Genomic DNA, 20,157 nt, shown 5'->3' on the forward strand with positions numbered 1-20,157 from the left:
CACACCCACGCTTCTAGGTGCCACATTCACAATATATTTTCACAATCTCTCCATATATGGAACTAGACATGCCCTTTAGGGCGGAGCTTGACACGCCCCTTCAATGGGGCGCTTTGCATAATTCTATTACCAACCATAATCTCCCTGAAACTAGTTTTCAAAAGTAGGCAAGTATGAGTAACGCTAGTCAGACATATAAATGGTCGAAGGGACTTTTTAAGGTTTTTCTGGTGCCTGTCCACTTGGATCATTCTTTACTATCCAAGTGGACATAGCGTTAGAATAGCATAGTGTGCCAGCAAAAGTCCTGTCAAACATGGTCCTGCCGATCACCCACCCCTGTCTAAAGGTGCCCATGCACTATGCGATTTTGGCACGATTTCACCTGATTTCTGCACTTTGGGCTGATAAATCAAGTAAAAACGGCCCAAAATCATGTGTGTGACATCCGACCCGATGCGCGGTCCCATGTGCATCGGACCGGGTCAGGAGGTCGGAGGTGCAGCACGTAAGATGATGTCCGTTTGTTCATGCTGTAGATTTCCCTGCAAGTCACCTTGCTAAGCGCTAGCGGATGGCGATTAGTGGGACGGGTATTAGAATTTTAAAATAACTAATCAAATGACTGGCCGGCCGCTGATTGGCTGAGAGTGCTCTCTCTCAGCCAATCAGAGGCCAGCCAGTCATTTAACACATTATTTTAAAATTCTAATACCAGCCGCTGCCCGTCCTGCTGATCACCACCTGCTGGCGCTCAGCACCCGCCGCCCGCCCCTCTGTTCCTCCCCGCCTGCTGCAGCACCCCGGTTTTACATGTGATGAATCGCATGTGATTTATCACATGTAAAAAACGGCACATCAAGTGCCAAATTATATGTGAACCTCCCGGGGAGCTGCGGGCGGCTCACAGAAGAATTGGGTCCGACTTGTCCTTAGGACAAGTTGGCCTAATGTATGGGGGCCTTAACTAGCGGCCGACGAAGATCTTTACACGTCTAATGCGGGGCACACACCAGGACGACCCGCTCACGATGCACATCGTGAGCGGGTCGTCAGTGTTTCTTCTAAGCCGCTCATGATGACGCGGGGGGGCATGACCCGCTTACGATGTGCACCGTGAGCGGGTCCGATCTGATGGCGACCCGCACCCGGGAGTATGGTCGTTCTTCAGATCCTAACTGCAGCAGGTAGGATCTGAAGAACGACCGACCCGCGAGACCGCGCATCGGATTGGTATCGGTCCACACCAGGACAGAAAAGGACCCAATCACCACACAATCTACATCCAATTAATCGGAATTGGATCTAGATTGATGGGATCGGACCCTTGTCGTCCTGGTGTGTACCCAGCATAACTCAGCCGGGTCGGCTAAAGGTGCCCGCACACTAGGAAGATCAAAGGACAAAAGATCTTGGGCAAGTGCACATTTTCACAAAAGATTTATCTGAAGATCCGATGTGCGTTCCTATTGATCTTTTGCTAACGCTTCTGATCTTTCAATTTACGGCCAATTTGAGATAATCGGCCGATCAGCAAAAAAATTGTTGTAGTGGGTGGGCCCCTTTAGGGTGGTCGACCATGACAACTCGCTATACCACAACCCCCTAAATATGCACCTGTCTCATCCCCCTCTTCGCCCTTCCTTGTGTAACTTCAGTAACCTACAGCATCCCATCAAACAGAGCAAAACATCGCTGCCCGTACAAGCGCCCTGACGATGTGCAGGTCCCCAATATATATATCACATGGGAGAACAAAAGCTTTTTGTTCTCTGTTCTTTTCCTCTTATCCGAGGACACGACTTATTCTTCTCTATAGAATCAAAAAACTGCTGTAACCATCTTTCTTTATTAAGGCAATTAGTAACCACAGTAACCGCGCCGACAGACGGCGAATCATACGCTGGATAACAGACATGAGACAAATCACGTTTATTAAGTTAGTAAGTGAATGATTTCAGTTTTCTTGCAGTGATCTCTGTAAGATCAGGTGGTGATTGAAGGTAATTTACCCCCAGAGGGCGGTCTGATTCCCACTGTGACATCCTGGGATAAAATCAAGTCTCGTAATCGTTTGATCTCCAGTTTCTGCATATCAATGATCCGCTCCGTCTCTTCCTCGATGTTCAACCGCAGGACTCCTGGGGGCGGCTGGACCCCAACAGAGGACTCTGGTATGGGTAATATGGTAAAGTAATAGATTATACCTGGCCTTGGAGATCATCCCTATTTCAGCTATGTAATATATTCTTAGTGCAAACCGTAGCATAAACTATTAATAGTACATATAAGGGGATGCAGTTAAAATACCGCCGGTCAGGATCCCGACACCAGAATTTTGACACCGTCCAGAATCCCAACACCAGAATCCCGACCAGGGTCGTGACACCGGCGAACGGAATCCCGACAGATGAGATCCTGCCAGGTGAGAATGTAGCTGGGGATGGGGGGTGGCAGGGGGTTTAGGCACATATGGGCAGTACGGATGGTTAGCATTACTGCCTTACAGCGCTGAGGTCATGGGTTCGATTCCCGCCTTGGCCCTAACTGTGCAGAGTTTGTATATTCTCCCCGTACTTGCATGGGTTTCCTCTGGGTACTCCACTGGGGCAGAGACTGATGTGAATGTTCAAACATTCTCTGTACAGCGATGCGGAATATGTATGCGCTATATACGAAACTGGGTACTTGTGAGTTATCCGGGCGTCCGATTTTTAAATCGGGTCGGATCGGGACATCGCATCGCATCGCATGCGACCATCGGATGCGATGCGATGCGATGCGATGACCCGATTTTCCCATAGGAATCAATGTTAAAATGGACTGAGTCCATTTTAACATGGAATTCAATGGGAAAAAGGGGTCCTTTTCATACCCCTACTATCCAAGTGGGCATGGAGTTGGATATAAACCTGTGGCGAGCGTAGCGAGCCACCGAGCCCGAAGCGTGGCGAGCGTAGCGAGCCCCGCGAGGGGACACGGAATACCGTCCCCTCGCGGGGCTCGCTTCGCTCGCCACGCTTCGGGCTCGGTGGCTCGCTACGCTCGCCACAGGTTTATATCCAACTCCATGCCCACTTGGATAGTAGGGGTATGAAAAGGACCCCTTTTTCCCATTGAATTCCATGTTAAAATGGACTCAGTCCATTTTAACATTGATTCCTATGGAAAAATCGGGTCATCGCATCCGATGGTCGCATGCGATGCGATGCGATGCGATATCGCATCGCATCGCATCTGATTGTATGCCTTAACTTAAGGCATACAATCAAAAAAAAATCGGACGCCCAGATAACTCACAAGTACCCGAAACTGTTAATAAATAATAAATAAATATGGGGGGGGGGGGGGGGGGGTTTAGTGTTAGGCTGCGGGTGGGGGAGATTAGGGGTAGGCACCACCAAGGGGGATTTAGGGTTAGGCACTAAGTTGGAAGGGTTACGTTTAGGCTGCGGGGAGAGAGGGTTAGGCACTAAGTGGGAGGTTAGGGTTAGGCACCACCGAGGGGGTGATATGGTTAGGCACTTCAGGGGGATGGTTATGTTTAGGCTGAGGGGAGGGAAGGTTAGGGTCAAGCACTAAGGGAGGAGGTTAGGGATATGCTGTGAGAGTCAAGGGTTAGGGGGTAGTGGAGGCGGGGGTCTTAACTTCTGAGCCCCTGTCAGCATTGCCAGAATATCGACCGCCGGCATCCTGAGCCAATAAATCATTCTGATCCCCATATAGGCGTGCATGTACATTTAAAAAAAAATTAAGACTGCAACATAAAAGCCTGTTCTACCGATTTCATTCCATAAACAGCAGATGTATAAGGTTCTGTAACATCCAGTGTTTCCATCTGGAGAACCGCACCATTGTAATATGTGACATTATTCAGAGCAGGGAGCGCTGTTCCCTACAGAGACCGGACTACTGCTGGCAGCCGCGTCACATCACATTATTACCTTTTGAGTCTGTCAGGCTGCTCTTCCTATTCTTTCTGTCCAACCCAAGCGCTACTTCCAGCTCATGGACCTTTGTACGACAGACCTTCAGTTCCCGACGTAATTCATTGATCTCCTTTATCAGTGTTACGTTCTCCTGCACAAGACACAGGTAGGTGACCACAAGGTACAGGTAAGTGACCGCAAGACGCAGGTAGGTGACCGCACGACACAGGTAGGTGACCGCACGACACAGGTAGGTGACCGCAAGACACATGTAGGTGGCCCCAAGACACATGTAGGTGGCCCCAAGACACAGGTAGTTGACCAGAAGACACAGGTAGTTGACCACAAGACACTGGTAAGGTGCCCGCAAGACACTGGTAAGGTGCCCGCAAGACACTGCTAAGGTGCCCGCAAGACACTGCTAAGGTGCCCGCAAGACACAAGTAGGTGGCCGCAAGTCACAGGTAGTTGACCACACAGCACATGTAGGTGACCGCACAACACAGGTAGGTGACAGCATAACACAGGTAGGTGACCACACGGCACATGTAGGTGACCGCACAACACAGGTAGGTGACAGCATAACACAGGTAGGTGACCACAAGACACAGGTAGGTGACCACAAGACACAGGAAAGTTACCACAAGACACAGGAAAGTTACCACATTAGAGGAGTGCAGTACATGTTTCCTTATCACCCCGGTGAGTGTACCGACCTGCATGACCCGCACGTTATCCGCCCGGTGAATCTCTGTGTCCTTCACTAGTTTCCTCTGCAGTGTACTCAGGCTGCGCTCCAGGTGCTCCCGCTGCTGAGAGTACTCCCGTTGGATGTCTGCATCTTTACCAACAATCTCTGCCTGAAAACACAGGATTATAGGAAAACATATTGTGAAATGTCATTCAGAGGTAGGTGGCTTTCCTGCAGGTAGGTTACAGCAGAGGAATGGAGACAATGTGGCTGCAGAGACATACAATAGAAGGGTTTCTATTTGCCTTGCACATTGCTCCATGCTCTCGGCTGTGACTTCTTCATGTCAGCGGCCGGCGCTCCGTGTACCGGTGACGCAGAGTTCTGGCCGCTGACAAGGATGAATAAATGATGAGATGATATCACTCATATAGGGGACCATTGCGAATTGGTCCATTCCGGCTTTGGCATTCCACTTACAAATAAAGTTGCAAATCCGTGGACATGCTAAGGCAAGCCTATACAGCCCATTGCTCCAGCGTCTGTAGACGCTACCATCAGCATTTTTAGATGCACTTTCATTAGCTCCATTCCTTCCCAGCATGCACTGGGTACACACCCAAGGCACTTCCATCACAACTCAGCTGTTCACTGCATCCCGATACCAACTGTCACATTGTGGTTCAAGAGGAGGGGCCTAAGTGCAGTCCAGAATTCAGACAGGAAAGCCACACCAACTGCCACCATCACTGATGCTAAACATCGCCGGCCGGGACTCACTGGCAGTTGGTGCGACTCCTGAATTCTGGACAATACTGCAGCCCGTCCTCCGGAGCTGCCACCGCTCCCCATCCTGAAACATCTATTTGATGATAGTCTAAATTTGCAAAAGGTGCAACACTCACCTACATGCGGCGGTATGCGATCCCTGGTTCCACAATGTCTAGGTTGACAGTAACTAGGTTGACCACTAATGGTCGTCACCTAAAAATGGTCGACATACCCTAGGTCAGGGGTGGCCAAATTAGTCCTCAAGATCTACCAACGGTCCACGTTTTTCCGGTTACCTAGCTGGTGCACAGCTGTAGTCATTACTAACTGTCACATTCCCCAGATCACCTAGCTGGTGCACAGCTGTAGTCATTACTCACTGTCACATTCCCCAGATCACCTAGCTGGTGCACAGGTGTAGTCATTACTAACTGTCACATTACCCAGATCCCCTAGCTGGTGCACAGCTGTAGTCATTACTAACTGTCACATTCCCCAGATGACCTAGCTGGTGCACAGCTGTAGTCATTACTAACTGTCACATTTTAAAACCTGCTGCATTCATTCCTACTATAGATCCACAGGTTGCCTGGAAAACATGCACCATTGGTAGATCTTGAGGACCGGTTTGGCCACCCCTGCCCTAGGTCAACAATGATAGATAGTCGACACAAGCTTAAGGTCGACATGGACTTGATCGACATGAATAAACTCTAGTGTGTACCCATCCTTAGTGTTTAAGGGGCCTCCTAACCATTAGACCCTCAGTAACTACCTATATTTACCCAAACGTTATGCCGGGTCAGTGCTAGTTATTGTCTGAATGGCTAAGAGCTCTGCCCATAAGGCACAAGGACTCACTGCGTCTCCCTCCTGCACATATTTCAGGTATAACTCGCGGATGGTGTCTTTCAGCTTTTTAGGCTCTTGAATAAACCCAGCACAGTTGTGCAGATCAATCTTGAAGCGTTTAACGACGGCTTCCACATCACGGACCTGCAGAGAGAACATAACCCACTACTACGTCTTCCAAATAAACCTCAGGATAGAGCAAATTCACCAATATTATTATTATTATAATTTTGGGTACTTGTGTATCATCACGGCGCCCAGTTTTGCTACGTAGGGCACCGTTGGGAAATCGCATCGCTATACAATACGATGCGATGCGATTTTCTACCGCAGAATAGCCCACTAAGCAAATTGTTTAGTGGGCGCCATGCTAACACGCAAGTACCAAATTTTGTTTATAAGGTGCCACAAGTGTTTCGCAGCACTGTATGGCAGATTTCTATGAAATAATATGGTGTGCATTGAAATTTATATTTTAAATACTTCACATGTGATATAATTGTAGTTTGATCGGAAAGAAACAAAACTTTGGCAAAATGAGCTGCCTGGGCCATTCCAGATGCCGGGGCCTGGGACAGCTGTACCCACAGCACCCCCCTATTGGCGGCCCTGTAAGCAGACCCCAACTCACCTTCTGTCTCTCCCGTTGCATCTCCCGATGTGCCGCATTCAACTTCTGCTTCATCTCCGTGATGTTCAGATCCAGCTGCGTATTCTGCTTGTGAAAACGCTCCAACTCCGCTTCCATCTGAGTCACAGAGATTATTATTATTATTAGGAAGTGGGCAGCTCAATTTCTGAAGAACAGTTATATAAGTAGAACATCATCTATATAGGCAACAAACTGGACTGGACATAACTCTGCAAAATAACGAGCATATAAAATACACCAGTAATCTATATATACAAAAGGTAAATCCTCACCTTTTTGAGGTGAGTATCGCCAGTGACCTCTAGAGGCCACTAGACCGACCAAATTACTCCTTAACATCGGGATGGCCATCGTTGCCTTTGCAATCGATGGTTGCCATCGATGGCAAAAGTGCAACTGGCCATCGATAGTGTATAACTATTCAATTGATGACCATCAATGTTTTTGTATATCGATAGTCATCCATTTGCTGTGATTGAGTGGCCTGTGGGCCAATCAAAATGTGGTGGAGGGGCTTCACGTGTGTCGGGGGCGGAGCTATGCTCCGCGTCCCGGCACTTTAGGGAAAACAGCAAAAACTAAACTATTCGCTTAAGCTTTACATCGATGATGGGAAACCATCTGGTTCTCCCCCATTGATAGCAAAACTATTTGACATCGGCCATAAACCATCGATGATGTCTAATCATCGATGGTCGATAGCCATCCCTACCTTAACAGAAACTGAAACCAAAATGATATGTTTCAAAATTGCTGGATATGGAGAGAGGGAGCTGTGAAGACAGAGAATGGAGGTAGGGAAAGATTTAGGGGCGGAGTTAGAGGGCATTTACAGTGACATTTGGGGGTGGGGTCATGTTTTTTTATTATGGAGGCCAATCCCGGGATTCACGGGAATGAGCATTTTTCAATGAAAAAATGCCCTGGGATTGGCATCCCTAGTGAGGGGGGGAATTAGTGCAGGCAGCGGGGAGAGTTGCATGATGCTGGCGGGGCCGGCCTGAGATTGGCTCGGAGCTGTGAGTGGGATGCGGGTGGTACTGGAGCGCCTGGGATTGGCCGCCGCTGGCTCTCCTTCCTGATGGAAGGGGAGGGGGGGGGGCACACTCCGTCCCCAGCACTCACCCGGCGGCTTCCTCAGTGGCGCAGAGCGTTCGTCGCTCACTTACAGCACCGCGGCCAATGACATTAAGCCAGGATGCCGGGTAAGTATCTTTCATACCAGCCTGTAGTCCAGGAAGGGCTTGGGAGCAACCCTGCTTGCTAGAAATTGTTACCAGGAATTTGGGCTGGGAACCATTGGTACTTATATGTTAGTTGGGCGCCCACTAAGCTATTTGCTTTCCGCGTCCAACTAACATATAAGTATCGAACCATTCACACCAGCACTAGTCGCGGTGTGACCAACCCGGGAATTTAGGCTGGTGTGAAACCATCAGTCTCACACCAGGACAGGAATATCACCTCCTGGATCTGCTCCTTCTTTTCTTTAATCTCGTTTTCCCGAGGCTCAATCTGCTTCTTCAGCTCTTTGATTTTATAGTCCAGAACAAACTTGAACTTCTCCAATTCTTGGTTCTTCTTCTTTAGGTCATAAATCCTCTTCTCCTGGACAAGAATTGACAGATATTTAGTTACGAAATTGGGGGAAGACCTAAATAAGGTCGGGTCCCAGTTCCCACCTTGTCCTGTATGGTTTCATCCCGCTCCTGAATCTCTCTCTTCAGCCCCAGGATGTCCTTCTCCAGTGATTTAATGACACTCTGCAACTTCTGCTGTTCCATCTTCATTCGCTCAATGTCCGCGGCGCGTTCCTCAATCTCCTTCTGTAGACTGCTGAACTGCATACAGAACCATAGACGTATAATCAGTAGAGTCCCAGCTATTGCTTAGTTTAGCCACTGTCAGGGCATGCTGGGAAATGTAGTGCACTATCAGCTGGAGAGCTTATAGGTATCCTATCCCTTAGGAACATGGAAGAGATTGGGGATTTACCTTTTTCCTCATGATTCCGCTCTCTCCCTTCAGACGCAGCGAGGTCTCTCTCTCCTCCCGCAGGCGCCGCTCATATTTTATCTTTATGTCCTGGATTTCGCGGTCTCCATCCTCTTCTATCTGCTTTTTTGTCTCTTCAAACTCCCTTAGGTGCTGAAGAGCTTCTTCTTGGGTCTATGACAAACACAACAAGATAAATGAGGACTTGGTCAGAGATTGCAGGACCAACATCGGATTGCTATGGGGAACTTTCAACTTGTCCACTTCTCTATTCTTTGGAGGCTTGATACATTTTCCAAATTGTGAGCAATATATTTCCGAAGCTACAAGGGAAATAGCTATGTTCTCTACTATCGGACACCATGAAAATGATTTATCTTCTGCTTCCTTTACTTGTTGTTTCTCTGACCTCCTATAGATGAAAGATAGGTGGAAATAGGATACAATAACATAACGTGTAGCCACAAGCTATTCCATGACCTAGCCTCCAAACTTTCAAGCGTTCCCTGAAAACTCACCTCTTCAGGCAAGCCTATCATATTTAAGTGCCACACGCATAACCATCTGAGGCACTTATGTATTATATAGCTTCCCTTCTGGACTTATAATTTGGTGGGACTGCTACACTATTACTGGTGCCTGTCCTTGTGTTTCCCTCCTATATCCCTATAGATTGTAAGCTTGCAGCAGGGCCCTCCTACCTCCAAGTCTGTCTGTTACCCAGTTTGTTTTATCACTGTCTATAATCTGCTGCGCTATATAAGAAACCGTAAATAAATAAATAACCTGTAGAATACAGTCTGTACAGGTTCTCTGGGATTGGTTGTGAGGGTTAGAGCACTGAATTGCATAATGTGGACCCTGGGCCCAGACAGTGTACCCCATCAATAAGGTTATGTCCTTTACAATATTGCCACAACCACACCCCTTGTCCACCAAGACGAAGCTTGACCCACCCGGACAAATCAATAGACCACACCCACTAGTTGTCGATGAACTGAAATTGCTTTTGGTGGTGGGGAAATCGGTCAACGCACTAATGACATGACTAATCTTCTGTAACCAGCAGGTACTGTCCGTCTATGTGACTCTTACTTGCTGCAGCTGGGACACTTTCTCATGTAGTCTGGTCTCGTAGTATTCGGTCAGCTCCTCCAAGGCCTGAGACTTGCTCTCCTCCAGTTCATGCAGCTGTCTCTCGTCATCCTCCTGCATCCGCTGCGATTTCACCTGGAGCTCCTGGTACTTCTCATACTCCAGTAGAAGCTTCTGGTTATTTGCCATCTCTAAATATGACCGGTTACATTCAAGAAATAAGAATAGAGAGTAGTGCTGCTAATTAGATACCAGGCCAATATATCTTCTAAGATATATATCTATATATATATCAGCTGTATACTGTACCCAGATCCTGCATTTCTCTCGATTGTTTTTCTATCAGCTCCGATATTTCCTCCTGATATCTCAATTCCTGTTTTTCTGCTTCGGCCTTCAGTATCTGGAAGATAAACGTGACAAGGGTGTATCATTCTCTACCGCCATCCGACGATGGACGTGCATGTTCCAATTGTAGAGTGCAACGAAATATGCTGCACTATATAAGTAACTGTAAATAAATAAATATATATAAAATCACATATGAATCTCCTACCTGGTTTGTGGTTTTAAGCACCTCCATCTCCTGGATGAATTTCTCCGTCAACTCTTTCAGCTTCTCATTGTAATTCATGTCCTTCAACCGCAACTGATACTCGTTCTCCATTTTCAGTTCCTCCACACGTGTCTTTAGCTCCAACATCACCTGGTTCTATTGTTCAACCACACCAGACAACAGGGACAATGATATATAAAGCTTAGCTGTAATCATTTTATTTAATAATTTAGTTTAATTATACGTATTGGACATAGGTTACATCATTTCTAGACATGATTTGTTGGTGACAATACGTGAAGCCATATGTATGGATTTTAGGAACTCTGATCCCTCATTAAAAAGTAGTGGAAGGTTTTTCTTACCTTCTCCTCCAGGTCAGAACTTGTAATCAGGACTTCCTCGGCATATCCCACTTCTTTATCACGCTTCAGTCCTCGGCCCTCCTTGTCGGAAATTTTCCACAGCATCAAGCATCCGTCTTCAGAAATTGACAGTAGATACTGGTCATCAAATGTCACCATCAGCTGCAAGGAGGAAGTTGTATGACCTTGGAGGTTTAAACATGACTGAGGCTTAAAGCTGTATGGCTAGAGATGTAAGGAGGTGGAGGCTAGAGATGTAAGGAGGTGGAGGCTACAGATGCAAGGTGGTGAAGACTAGATATGTAAGGAGGTGAATGCTAGAGATGCAAGGTGTGCGAAGCCTACAGATGTATGATGCTGCTTAATGCTAGGGATGTAAGAAGCTGAAGATTAGAAGGAGGTGAAGGATAGAGATGTAAGAAGGTGAAAGCTAGAGATGTAAGGAGGTGAAGACCAGATATGTAAGGAGGTGAAGACCAGAGATGTAAGGTGGTGAAGGCTATAGATGTAAGTAGCTGAAAGCTAGAGATGTAAGGTGATGAAAGCTAGAGATGTAAGGAGGTGAAGGCTAGAGATGTAAGAAGGTGAAAGCTAGAGATGTAAGGAGGTGAAGACCAGATATGTAAGGAGGTGAAGGCTAGAGATGTAAGATGGGGAAGGCTATATATGTAAGTAGCTGAAAGCTAGAGATGTAAGGTGATGAAAGCTAGAGATGTAAGGTGGTGAATGCTAGAGATGTAAGGAGGTGAAGACCAGAGATGTAAGGAGGTGAAGACCAGAGATGTAAGGTGGTGAAGGCTATAGATGTAAGGAGGTGAAGACCAGAGATGTATGGAGGTGAAGGCTAAAGATGTAAGGAGCTGAAGGCCAGAGATGTAAGGAGGTGAAGGCTAGAGATGTAAGGAGGTGAAGGCTAGAGATGTAAGGAGTGCGAAGCCTACAGATGTATGATGCTTAATGCTAGGGATGTAAGAAGCTGAAGGTTAGAGATGTAAGGAGGTGAAGGCTAGATATGGAAGGTGGTGAAGGCTATAGATGTAAGTAGCTGAAAGCAAGAGATGTAAGTAGCTGAAAGCTAGAGATGGAAGGTAGTGAAGGCTAGAGATGTAAGGAGGCGAAGGCTAGAGATGTAAGAAGGTGAAAGCTAGAGATGTAAGATGGGGAAGGCTAGAGATGTAAGGAGGTGAAGGCTAGAGATGTAAGGAGGTGAAGGCTAGAGATGTAAGGAGGTGAAGGCTAGAGATGTAAGGAGGTGAAGGCTAGAGATGTAAGGAGGTGAAAGCTAGAGATGTAAGGAGGTGAAAGCTAGAGATGTAAGGAGGTGAAGACTAGAGATGTAAGGAGGTGAAGACCAGAGATGTAAGGAGCTGAAGACTAGAGATGTAAGGTGATGAAAGCTAGAGATGTAAGGAGGTGAAGTCCAGAGATGTAGGAAGGTGAAGACCAAAGATGTAAGGTGGTGAAGGCTATAGATGTAAGGAGGTGAAGACCAGAGATGTATGGAGGTGAAGGCTATAAATGTAAGGAGCTGAAGGCCAGAGATGTAAGGAGGTGAAGGCTAGAGATGTAAGGTGGTGAATGCTAGAGATGCAAGGAGTGCGAAGCCTACAGATGTATGATGCTTAATGCTAGGGATGTAAGAAGCTGAAGGTTAGATATGGAAGGTGGTGAAGGCTATAGATGTAAGTAGCTGAAAGCTAGAGATGGAAGGTGGTGAAGGCTAGAGATGTAAGGAGGTGAAGGCTAGAGATGTAAGATGGGGAAGGCTAGAGATGTAAGGAGGTGAAGGCTAGAGATGTAAGGTGCTGAAGACTAGAGATGTAAGGTGATGAAAGCTAGAGATGTAAGGAGGTGTGGAGGTGAAAGCTAGATATGTAATGCAGTGAATGTTAGATATTGGCATCTGGCTTTCTGCTAGATCCAAGTTATTTTTATTGACCTGCAGTACAGGTGCCATGTTTCATCAATGTGTTGTTACACTGAGCTGTTTCGTAGCATTCTGCAAGACATGTTGCTTTATGTTTGTTCCTCAGTTCAGTGAATGTGTTTGTAAGAAGGCATGTCACAGCTAAAGATCGCAGTCCTTACCCTGGTCACTGCCCCTGCATGGGCTTGGTACTCATTATATTCCCTGCTTAGTGGTAGTGGGTATTTCATGGAGCGCACAGTTCCGTTAGATGTACCAGTGAAAACCATTCGCCCAGAGTGAGAAATGGCTACTGCTGTGTATGTGACATCGAAGGATGGAGCTTCCCGCGTTATCTAACAGAGATACAAATGTATACCAGTAATTCATCCTATATGGAGCAATCCCAACACATTATATGCAAAAATATGCAAACCATCTGTATACAGTACAAACAGTCACAATAAGGATTGGTCACCGTTTCTCTCACCAGGTCCTCAGCCACAATGAACATGAGTTATAAACCTAAGCTTTACTTATGTGAAACTACAATATTGAATTCTCCTGGTTTATTGGTGGTTCTGATACCTACACACCAACCACAATAGGAGAAATATGGCAAAGGTCACTGTCTTTTAATCTCAACCAAACATAAAAAAAGATTCTTTAAACTCTGTTTATTAATATAAATTATAATGGCTCATCTGGACAGACCAGTCCCAGGAGCTATAGACAGACACTGATTCATCAAATACTGGGAGAGCTCTACAAGCGATTACTCTTGTCTAGTTGTTCCTGATCTAAGATGTCTTTGAAGTGTAGAGGCCATGTTGTGGAAAATACACTTCATCCCTGCAGAAATCCTAGACATGTGAAGTCCTAAGTGAAACGTGTAATGTGGCCTCTCACGGCACGATTTTATATTAATGTTCAGGTTCTTTAAAGATTTTTGTTTTATATTTGGATGAGTTTTTTTTATATTTGGCTGAGATACTCTATACTGTACTTTGAGATTGCTTCTTGTGTTTTGGTTGGTGTGAGAATATCTTTTAGATCCACCATTAAATGTAGAGGATCGGCTTTATGAGGTAATGAGAACCCACCATACAGACAAGCATGCTTTTTTAAATATAAAGAATTCATATTCCTTAATAATGTGGGCTACATGCAAAAGCAGACAGTATTTACCCTGCATGCAAAAAAACAACAACATAGTAGATGTAGTTACTTGCTCTTTCTTACAATATTCCCAAATCAGAATCAGGCGCTCTTTGTAGCGGCACCAATCAGTCCCCTAGTTACAGCCCTGCCATTTAGTATACTTACCCATACCTCCCAACAGTTCCGATTACCGCGGGAATGTCCCGGTTTTTGGGGACATTACTGCTTCACTCCCGCGGTTGGCAGTGTCCCGCGGCGAGGGGGGGGGGCTGTTGGGAGTTTCCCTGTCAGCTGCTGAGCAGTGGGGTCTATTCCCGCAGCCAGGGGTCATGCCCAAAATGGGGGTGTGGCCTTGCGGGGGATCCGCGAGTATAGGCAATGCCCCTTTGATTAGGCGCATCCCTCTGTCCCTCCTCCGTCTCCCTACAAGTTGTATGTCTGTGCAGCACAAATCACTGAGAAAATGCTGCTTCCTCCATTTTCGTGGAGATCTTTTGCGCATGGACAGGACAGGAAGCACAGGAAACATGGTGACTTTGCACACAAGACCCCTCCTCTCTTATTTTACCTTTTATTACAATCCACCTTTTTGTACACACTCTCACTATATATTATGATTATTGTGGTTGCATAATCTGGTAAATGACCAATGTTAAACACAATATATATATATATATATATATATATATATATATATATAACATTATAACAATAGTTAGTAAGTATATCAGCCTCTTTTACTGATTTTACCATGATGTGTACCTGTAAAAAATAAAAAAAGTTGCGCCCAGTTCAGGCAGCCATTTTGTGGGCTGGACCAAAATTCTCTTGCATTCAGAATAGTTATGCCCACAAAATGGCTGCCTCCTTTTTGCCTACACAAGGACCTGTTTACTGAGATACAGAAACAACAGACAGCATTTGTAGCGATGAACCTGGTATTTATTGAGGAGAATGTTACCTGGGAATCACTGATCTCCTTCAGCGTCTGGTCGGATCCAACAGCGAATATGGTTTTGGAGTCGGGGGACAGGGCCACACAGCTGTAGCTGCAGGATCTGAGTACACACTCCGACTCCCTCTTACCGGTCAGCGAGTTCCACTCGTACACGGCTCCTTCTAGGCCGCAAGACACCAGCTTACTGTCATCTGCACTCCACACCACCGAGCGCACCTGCAGCCGCAAACAGCAGTGTCATGTCCCAAATAATAACCCACGTATTGTCATTTATAAATCAACTATCATTAATAATAATGTGATACACTGGAGAAGGGATTCAGCCCCATCCTGATGTTTAAGGGACCTGCGCATTCACATGCTCTGTTATGCGCTTGTGCAGCTCCCCATTGTGCATGGCTTTGGTGACTTGCATAGTCGCCAAGCCGTACACAAGGATCGGGGTGGATGGCGGCAGGGATTGCCGATAGGAAATGCAGGCGGATCTGGCCGTTGCAGGGGAGGACCTCTGACTTCTGATCATCGCTGCCACGAGTAAGCATTGACCTACATGGCCGGCAGGGGAGGGGGGGGTCCATTCGATGGTGGGTGATTGCAAATGGATTTCCTTCTCTCCGCAGGGCTAGGAACGCATGTGCAGCCATACACAGAGGCGGGGAGATAATCTGGTGGGGTGGTCTTTACCTGATTGTTGGACCCTGACGATTCGCAGCCCAGCGATCAGATCTGAATCAGGCCCATAGCACATACACAATAGATGATATACATGATCATGTGTCATTACCATGTATATGGTTTAGTAAATCTTCTAGTGTGTACACGCCTTAAGTGTGAGTGTACAAGGGCAGAAGATGGGCCAAGTGGTTCTTATCCGCCGTCACATTCTATCAGTTCCAGATCAGACAACTTAAATGATCAGTAATCAGATGACAATGGCTATGAAACGGATAGGTATGATGCAAACTCTGCATATAAACTCATTTATGACATCAGTACCTACCTTTCCATTGTGGCCTTTAAGATTTGTTACATTTTCGAAGGTTATAGTGGAATAAATGTGGATGACATTGCCATTGACTGCAGCGAACAGGTGCCCTCCGTGGCTAAACACGCACTGTAATAAGAAGCGAGAGGGGTGATACACGGGGCGCTAATATCCGCAACAGAACAGAGGCAGCAGCAGAGAACGGCCCCCGGAATAACAGACGCGGCGCTCATATCTATGGACACTCCAGACAAAATAAAGTGAAAAGCTCACGTTGACCTTTTGACCTTCCCATTGGTTTGACCTTCAGATCCTGTTGACCTTATTCATGTCGACCTATTTCAGGAGTCTACCTAAGGCCTGTTGGCCTTAGTGGTCGACCCGATGCATGTCAACCTTAAAAGCGTCAACCTAATGACCGTATACCCTTCATTTGGCCCCTGTGATCTTTGTGAGGATCGCAGGGGCCAATCAGATCACTCTATAACATTTCATGTGATGTATTTTCAGTTTCGGAGCAGGGTGAGCATGGGATGAACGCTGCATTTTGAAGTACAAACCCCACCCAAATCTAACTCTCTCTGTACATGTTACATCTGCCCCACCTGCAGTGCACATGGTTTTGTCCATTAGAGAGTGATTGTGCCTTTGAGAGTGAACCAGAATAACCCCCTCTGTCTATCATTCTCTAGGACTCAGGAATGATAGCTAGAGTCTGATTGGCTGATATGGGATCATCCCCCACTTTTTTGCTTTCAGAATCTTTAGTAAATTCCCCCTTTTGTGTCTAGATTAGAGCTGGCTGAAATGATGTTGTTCTCGGAGTTGAGTGTTCTCGGAGTTAAAGACTCCTATGGCACACAAAGGCTGTAGTGATATGTAAGACACGAGAAACGTCTTGGAATAGGACAACAGGATTCACCTTTGATAAAGCTGCAGGGCTGCAGTGAAACGCGTTAGCTGCTTGTCTCCTGCCCAGGATTATCCAGTGCGGACTACCCATTGATGTGGACTTTGTTCTACCTCCATCCATTCATTGCCCCCCTGTTTGTTTCCCCATTAGCAGACACTGCTCACAGGACTCTATCGGTGATTTTACTCCCCCACCAGTCACCTACGTGGGAGGACACTACCCCTGTGTGCGGCAGCCTACATCTCAGCCTAGTATTGGCGGACACCGCTCCATGAACTCTTCAGGTGACATACTCAAGCCACCTTCACGAGTGGATATACATCCTTGTGAGCGGAAGCCTATCCATCACCTCCAGCGGTAGTCTACAGCTCCGTAACCATTGTGAGGATATCCAGCATATGGAAAAAGGGAAACAATCAATACCGCCCAATGGTATACAAGTATTGGTAATGTGCACTTACCTAAATTGTTTTGGGCAGTCCAATATATCTTTATCATTCTAATCCTGTGGCACGGAACTATTTCTGTTCATTTTAGTATCATTTATCATTCTTTATTTTTTTTATTGTTTTTCATATTTATTGTATATGTATATTTGTGGTCACATTTAGTGACAGTAAAGTCTTTTTATATAAATATAAATTTTATATTGTTTCAAACACTGGTCATTGGTAATTTATGTCCTAGCACTGCTCACATGCCTTCAGGGCCGGTGCCAGGTATGGCAGCGCCCCAGGCGGGAGGGAGCTCCCTGCCGCCTCCCGCCGCTCACCTGAGGGGGCTGATGCGGCCGCTGAGTCGCTCCACAACAGGGGTGGGGGAGAGTTGCGGCGGGTTGCTCCACCTCTCCCCAACACACACGCTCCACGAGGGGGAGAGTTTACAGCCGAGAAAGGGGAGGGAATGCGGCCGCTGCTACCGAGTCCCTCCACGAGGGGCGGGGTGTGGGGATGGTGCAGGCGTTGCTAACTCACCAGGCTCCATAGGGGTTAGAGGACGGTGCGGGCGCCGCTGTGCTCACCCGGCTCCACGGGGGGGGGGGGGGGGGGGGGGGGATGGTGTGGGCGCCGCTGCGGCACTACTTCTCAACTTGCTCCATGAGGGGGGCTCCCAAGTGCCGCCCCCCAGTGGCCGGCGCCCTAGGCAAATGCCTAAGGCTGCCTAGTGGTGGCGCCGGCCCTGCATGCCTTGTGCGTGAATCCTGTTGTATTTTTCTTTAGTGGGGATTGACTACCCCCACCCCATGAGCGGCTGCTATACCAGAAACACAGCTACTGTCTAGAAGCGCCTGACTATTCCTTGTGAATACACGTCTTGGAATAGTGCTGGACGGTGACTGGGAAGTATTCAGACGCACAGAGATGGTCCGTGTTATGCCTGTGATATGGGAGTGTCGCAGGTGTGCCGCTAATGCGGTTCCTTAAACAGGAAATCTCAATCACTAGAGCTGAGGTACCAGAGTACAGACCAATTGTATGAATATAGATTTCTATAGCACTCTTTCTCCAACAGAACACAGGCCCTTATAGATCACCTCTCGACAACCGCGGACTGTGAATTCTTTGACTGGACGGATGTCATCGATCAGCAGGTTCATCAGACGCAGCTTGTCGGAGAATCCCACCAGAACATACAAGCCGGAGGGGTGCAGAGAGACGCTGTATGCTTCCTCCTGGTACTCCTTATACAGCTCCAGAGTGCTGTCAGACAATAAGACACAATGGTTTCAGTCCATTCACAGATGAATTAGTATTGCAGCCAGTAAAGCCTTACGCTGAAGCTTTTGGCAACGCTACAATCTATCGATATAATCGCGGACAGTCTGTCGTGCTATGTGCAGCGGGAGTCGGTTCCCCGCAACCCTTCATGCAATGAAGGTGGCCATTTTCTTGGAGAACCAATATCTGTGACATGTTGCCACTAACTTACTAGAAACAAGTAGCATCACTGAGGCATGCTGGGATATACTGAACCAGTATTCACATGTAGCCTATTGGTTGACTAAGGACCAGTAGCATTTCCTCCTAGCCTCTTTGTGAGGTTCCCGATGTAGAAAAATTATATTCGAAAGCAGGCTATAAAATAACTAAGCCAGTATGTTTTTGAAGCACTGGTTCCTCAATGATCCATCATTATTTACATGCATTTAGCCCACAAAATGTCTACCTCCAGCATGTGTGATGTGTGTATTCGGAGAACCTGGGATCAGTGGATGTTCTCTCTGCTACATCCCATTCTATATGTGTCCTACTCAGTGCTATTTTTGTAGAAAAATAGGTTCAGGAACTGTGGGCGGGGGCAGAAAGTGGGCGGTGATGTGGGAGGAGCTACACAAGGGGCGGGGCATTACAGTAAAAAAAAAATATATATATATATAATTTCTCCCAACAGTGGCATTAACCTAACAATCCCCAGCAGCAAAGTGGCTAATAACCCCAAAAAACAGGGGTGTAGCCTCACTGCAAGGGGCACATCATTGCAGGAACAGACTACTTTATACAGCGGTTTTGCAACCTGCACGCCGAGAATTGGCCCATTATACATATGCCACACACCGTAACGCTTATTATACATATGCCACACAAAGAGATTCCCATTATACATATGCCACACACCATAATGCTCCATTATGCACATGCCACTCACCGTAATGCCCATTATACATATGCCACGCACCGTGATGCCCATTATACATATGCCACACACCATAATGCTCCATTATACATATGCCACTCACCGTAATGCCCATTATACATATGCCACACACCGTGATGCCCATTATACATATGCCACACACCGTGATGCCCATTATACATATGCCACACACCATGATGCCCATTATACATATGTCACACACCGTGATGCTCCATTATACATATACCACACACCGTGATGCCCATTATACATATGCCACACACCGTGATGCCCCTTATACATATGCCACACACCGTGAGGCTCCATTATACATATGCCACACACCGTGATGCTCCATTATACATATGCCACACACCGTGATGCTCCATTATACATATGCCACACCGTGATGCTCCATTATACATATGCCACACACCGTGATGCTCCATTATACATATGCCACACATCGTGATGCTCCATTATACATATGCCACACCGTGATGCCCATTATACATATGCCACTCACCATAATGCTCCATTATACATATGCCACTCACCGTAGCACGGCAGTGGTGGGACAGAGTGACAGAACACAGATTGGGGGGTGTCTGACAGAACACAGAAGGTGTGGCAACAGAAAACAAAGGGGGGTGTCACACAGTGACATAACATAGTGCCAGAACACAGAGGGGGG

General features: G+C 46.8%; 1 protein-coding gene across 1 annotated transcript in view; it reads right to left on the minus strand.

Moving 5' to 3' along the window:
- Positions 1–1,830: 1,830 nt before the first annotated feature.
- Positions 1,831–20,157, minus strand: part of CFAP57 (cilia and flagella associated protein 57) — a 40,550-nt gene continuing 22,223 nt past the window's right edge. Inside the window, exons 8-23 of the mRNA XM_083157581.1 lie at positions 18,364–18,529; positions 15,932–16,045; positions 14,935–15,147; positions 12,995–13,168; positions 10,907–11,068; positions 10,542–10,697; positions 10,295–10,388; positions 9,986–10,176; positions 8,891–9,064; positions 8,578–8,736; positions 8,360–8,503; positions 6,875–6,991; positions 6,253–6,387; positions 4,646–4,789; positions 3,945–4,080; positions 1,831–2,171 (exon numbers count right to left, since the gene is read on the minus strand). Coding sequence (XP_083013707.1) covers positions 1,987–2,171; positions 3,945–4,080; positions 4,646–4,789; positions 6,253–6,387; positions 6,875–6,991; positions 8,360–8,503; positions 8,578–8,736; positions 8,891–9,064; positions 9,986–10,176; positions 10,295–10,388; positions 10,542–10,697; positions 10,907–11,068; positions 12,995–13,168; positions 14,935–15,147; positions 15,932–16,045; positions 18,364–18,529 — 2,464 coding nt within the window. The 3' untranslated portion in view covers positions 1,831–1,986. The remainder of the gene's footprint in view (positions 2,172–3,944; positions 4,081–4,645; positions 4,790–6,252; positions 6,388–6,874; positions 6,992–8,359; positions 8,504–8,577; positions 8,737–8,890; positions 9,065–9,985; positions 10,177–10,294; positions 10,389–10,541; positions 10,698–10,906; positions 11,069–12,994; positions 13,169–14,934; positions 15,148–15,931; positions 16,046–18,363; positions 18,530–20,157) is intronic.

Source organism: Crinia signifera, chromosome 8 (genome assembly GCF_055691185.1).
Source record: "Crinia signifera chromosome 8, ASM5569118v1, whole genome shotgun sequence".
NCBI lineage: Eukaryota > Metazoa > Chordata > Amphibia > Anura > Myobatrachidae > Crinia > Crinia signifera.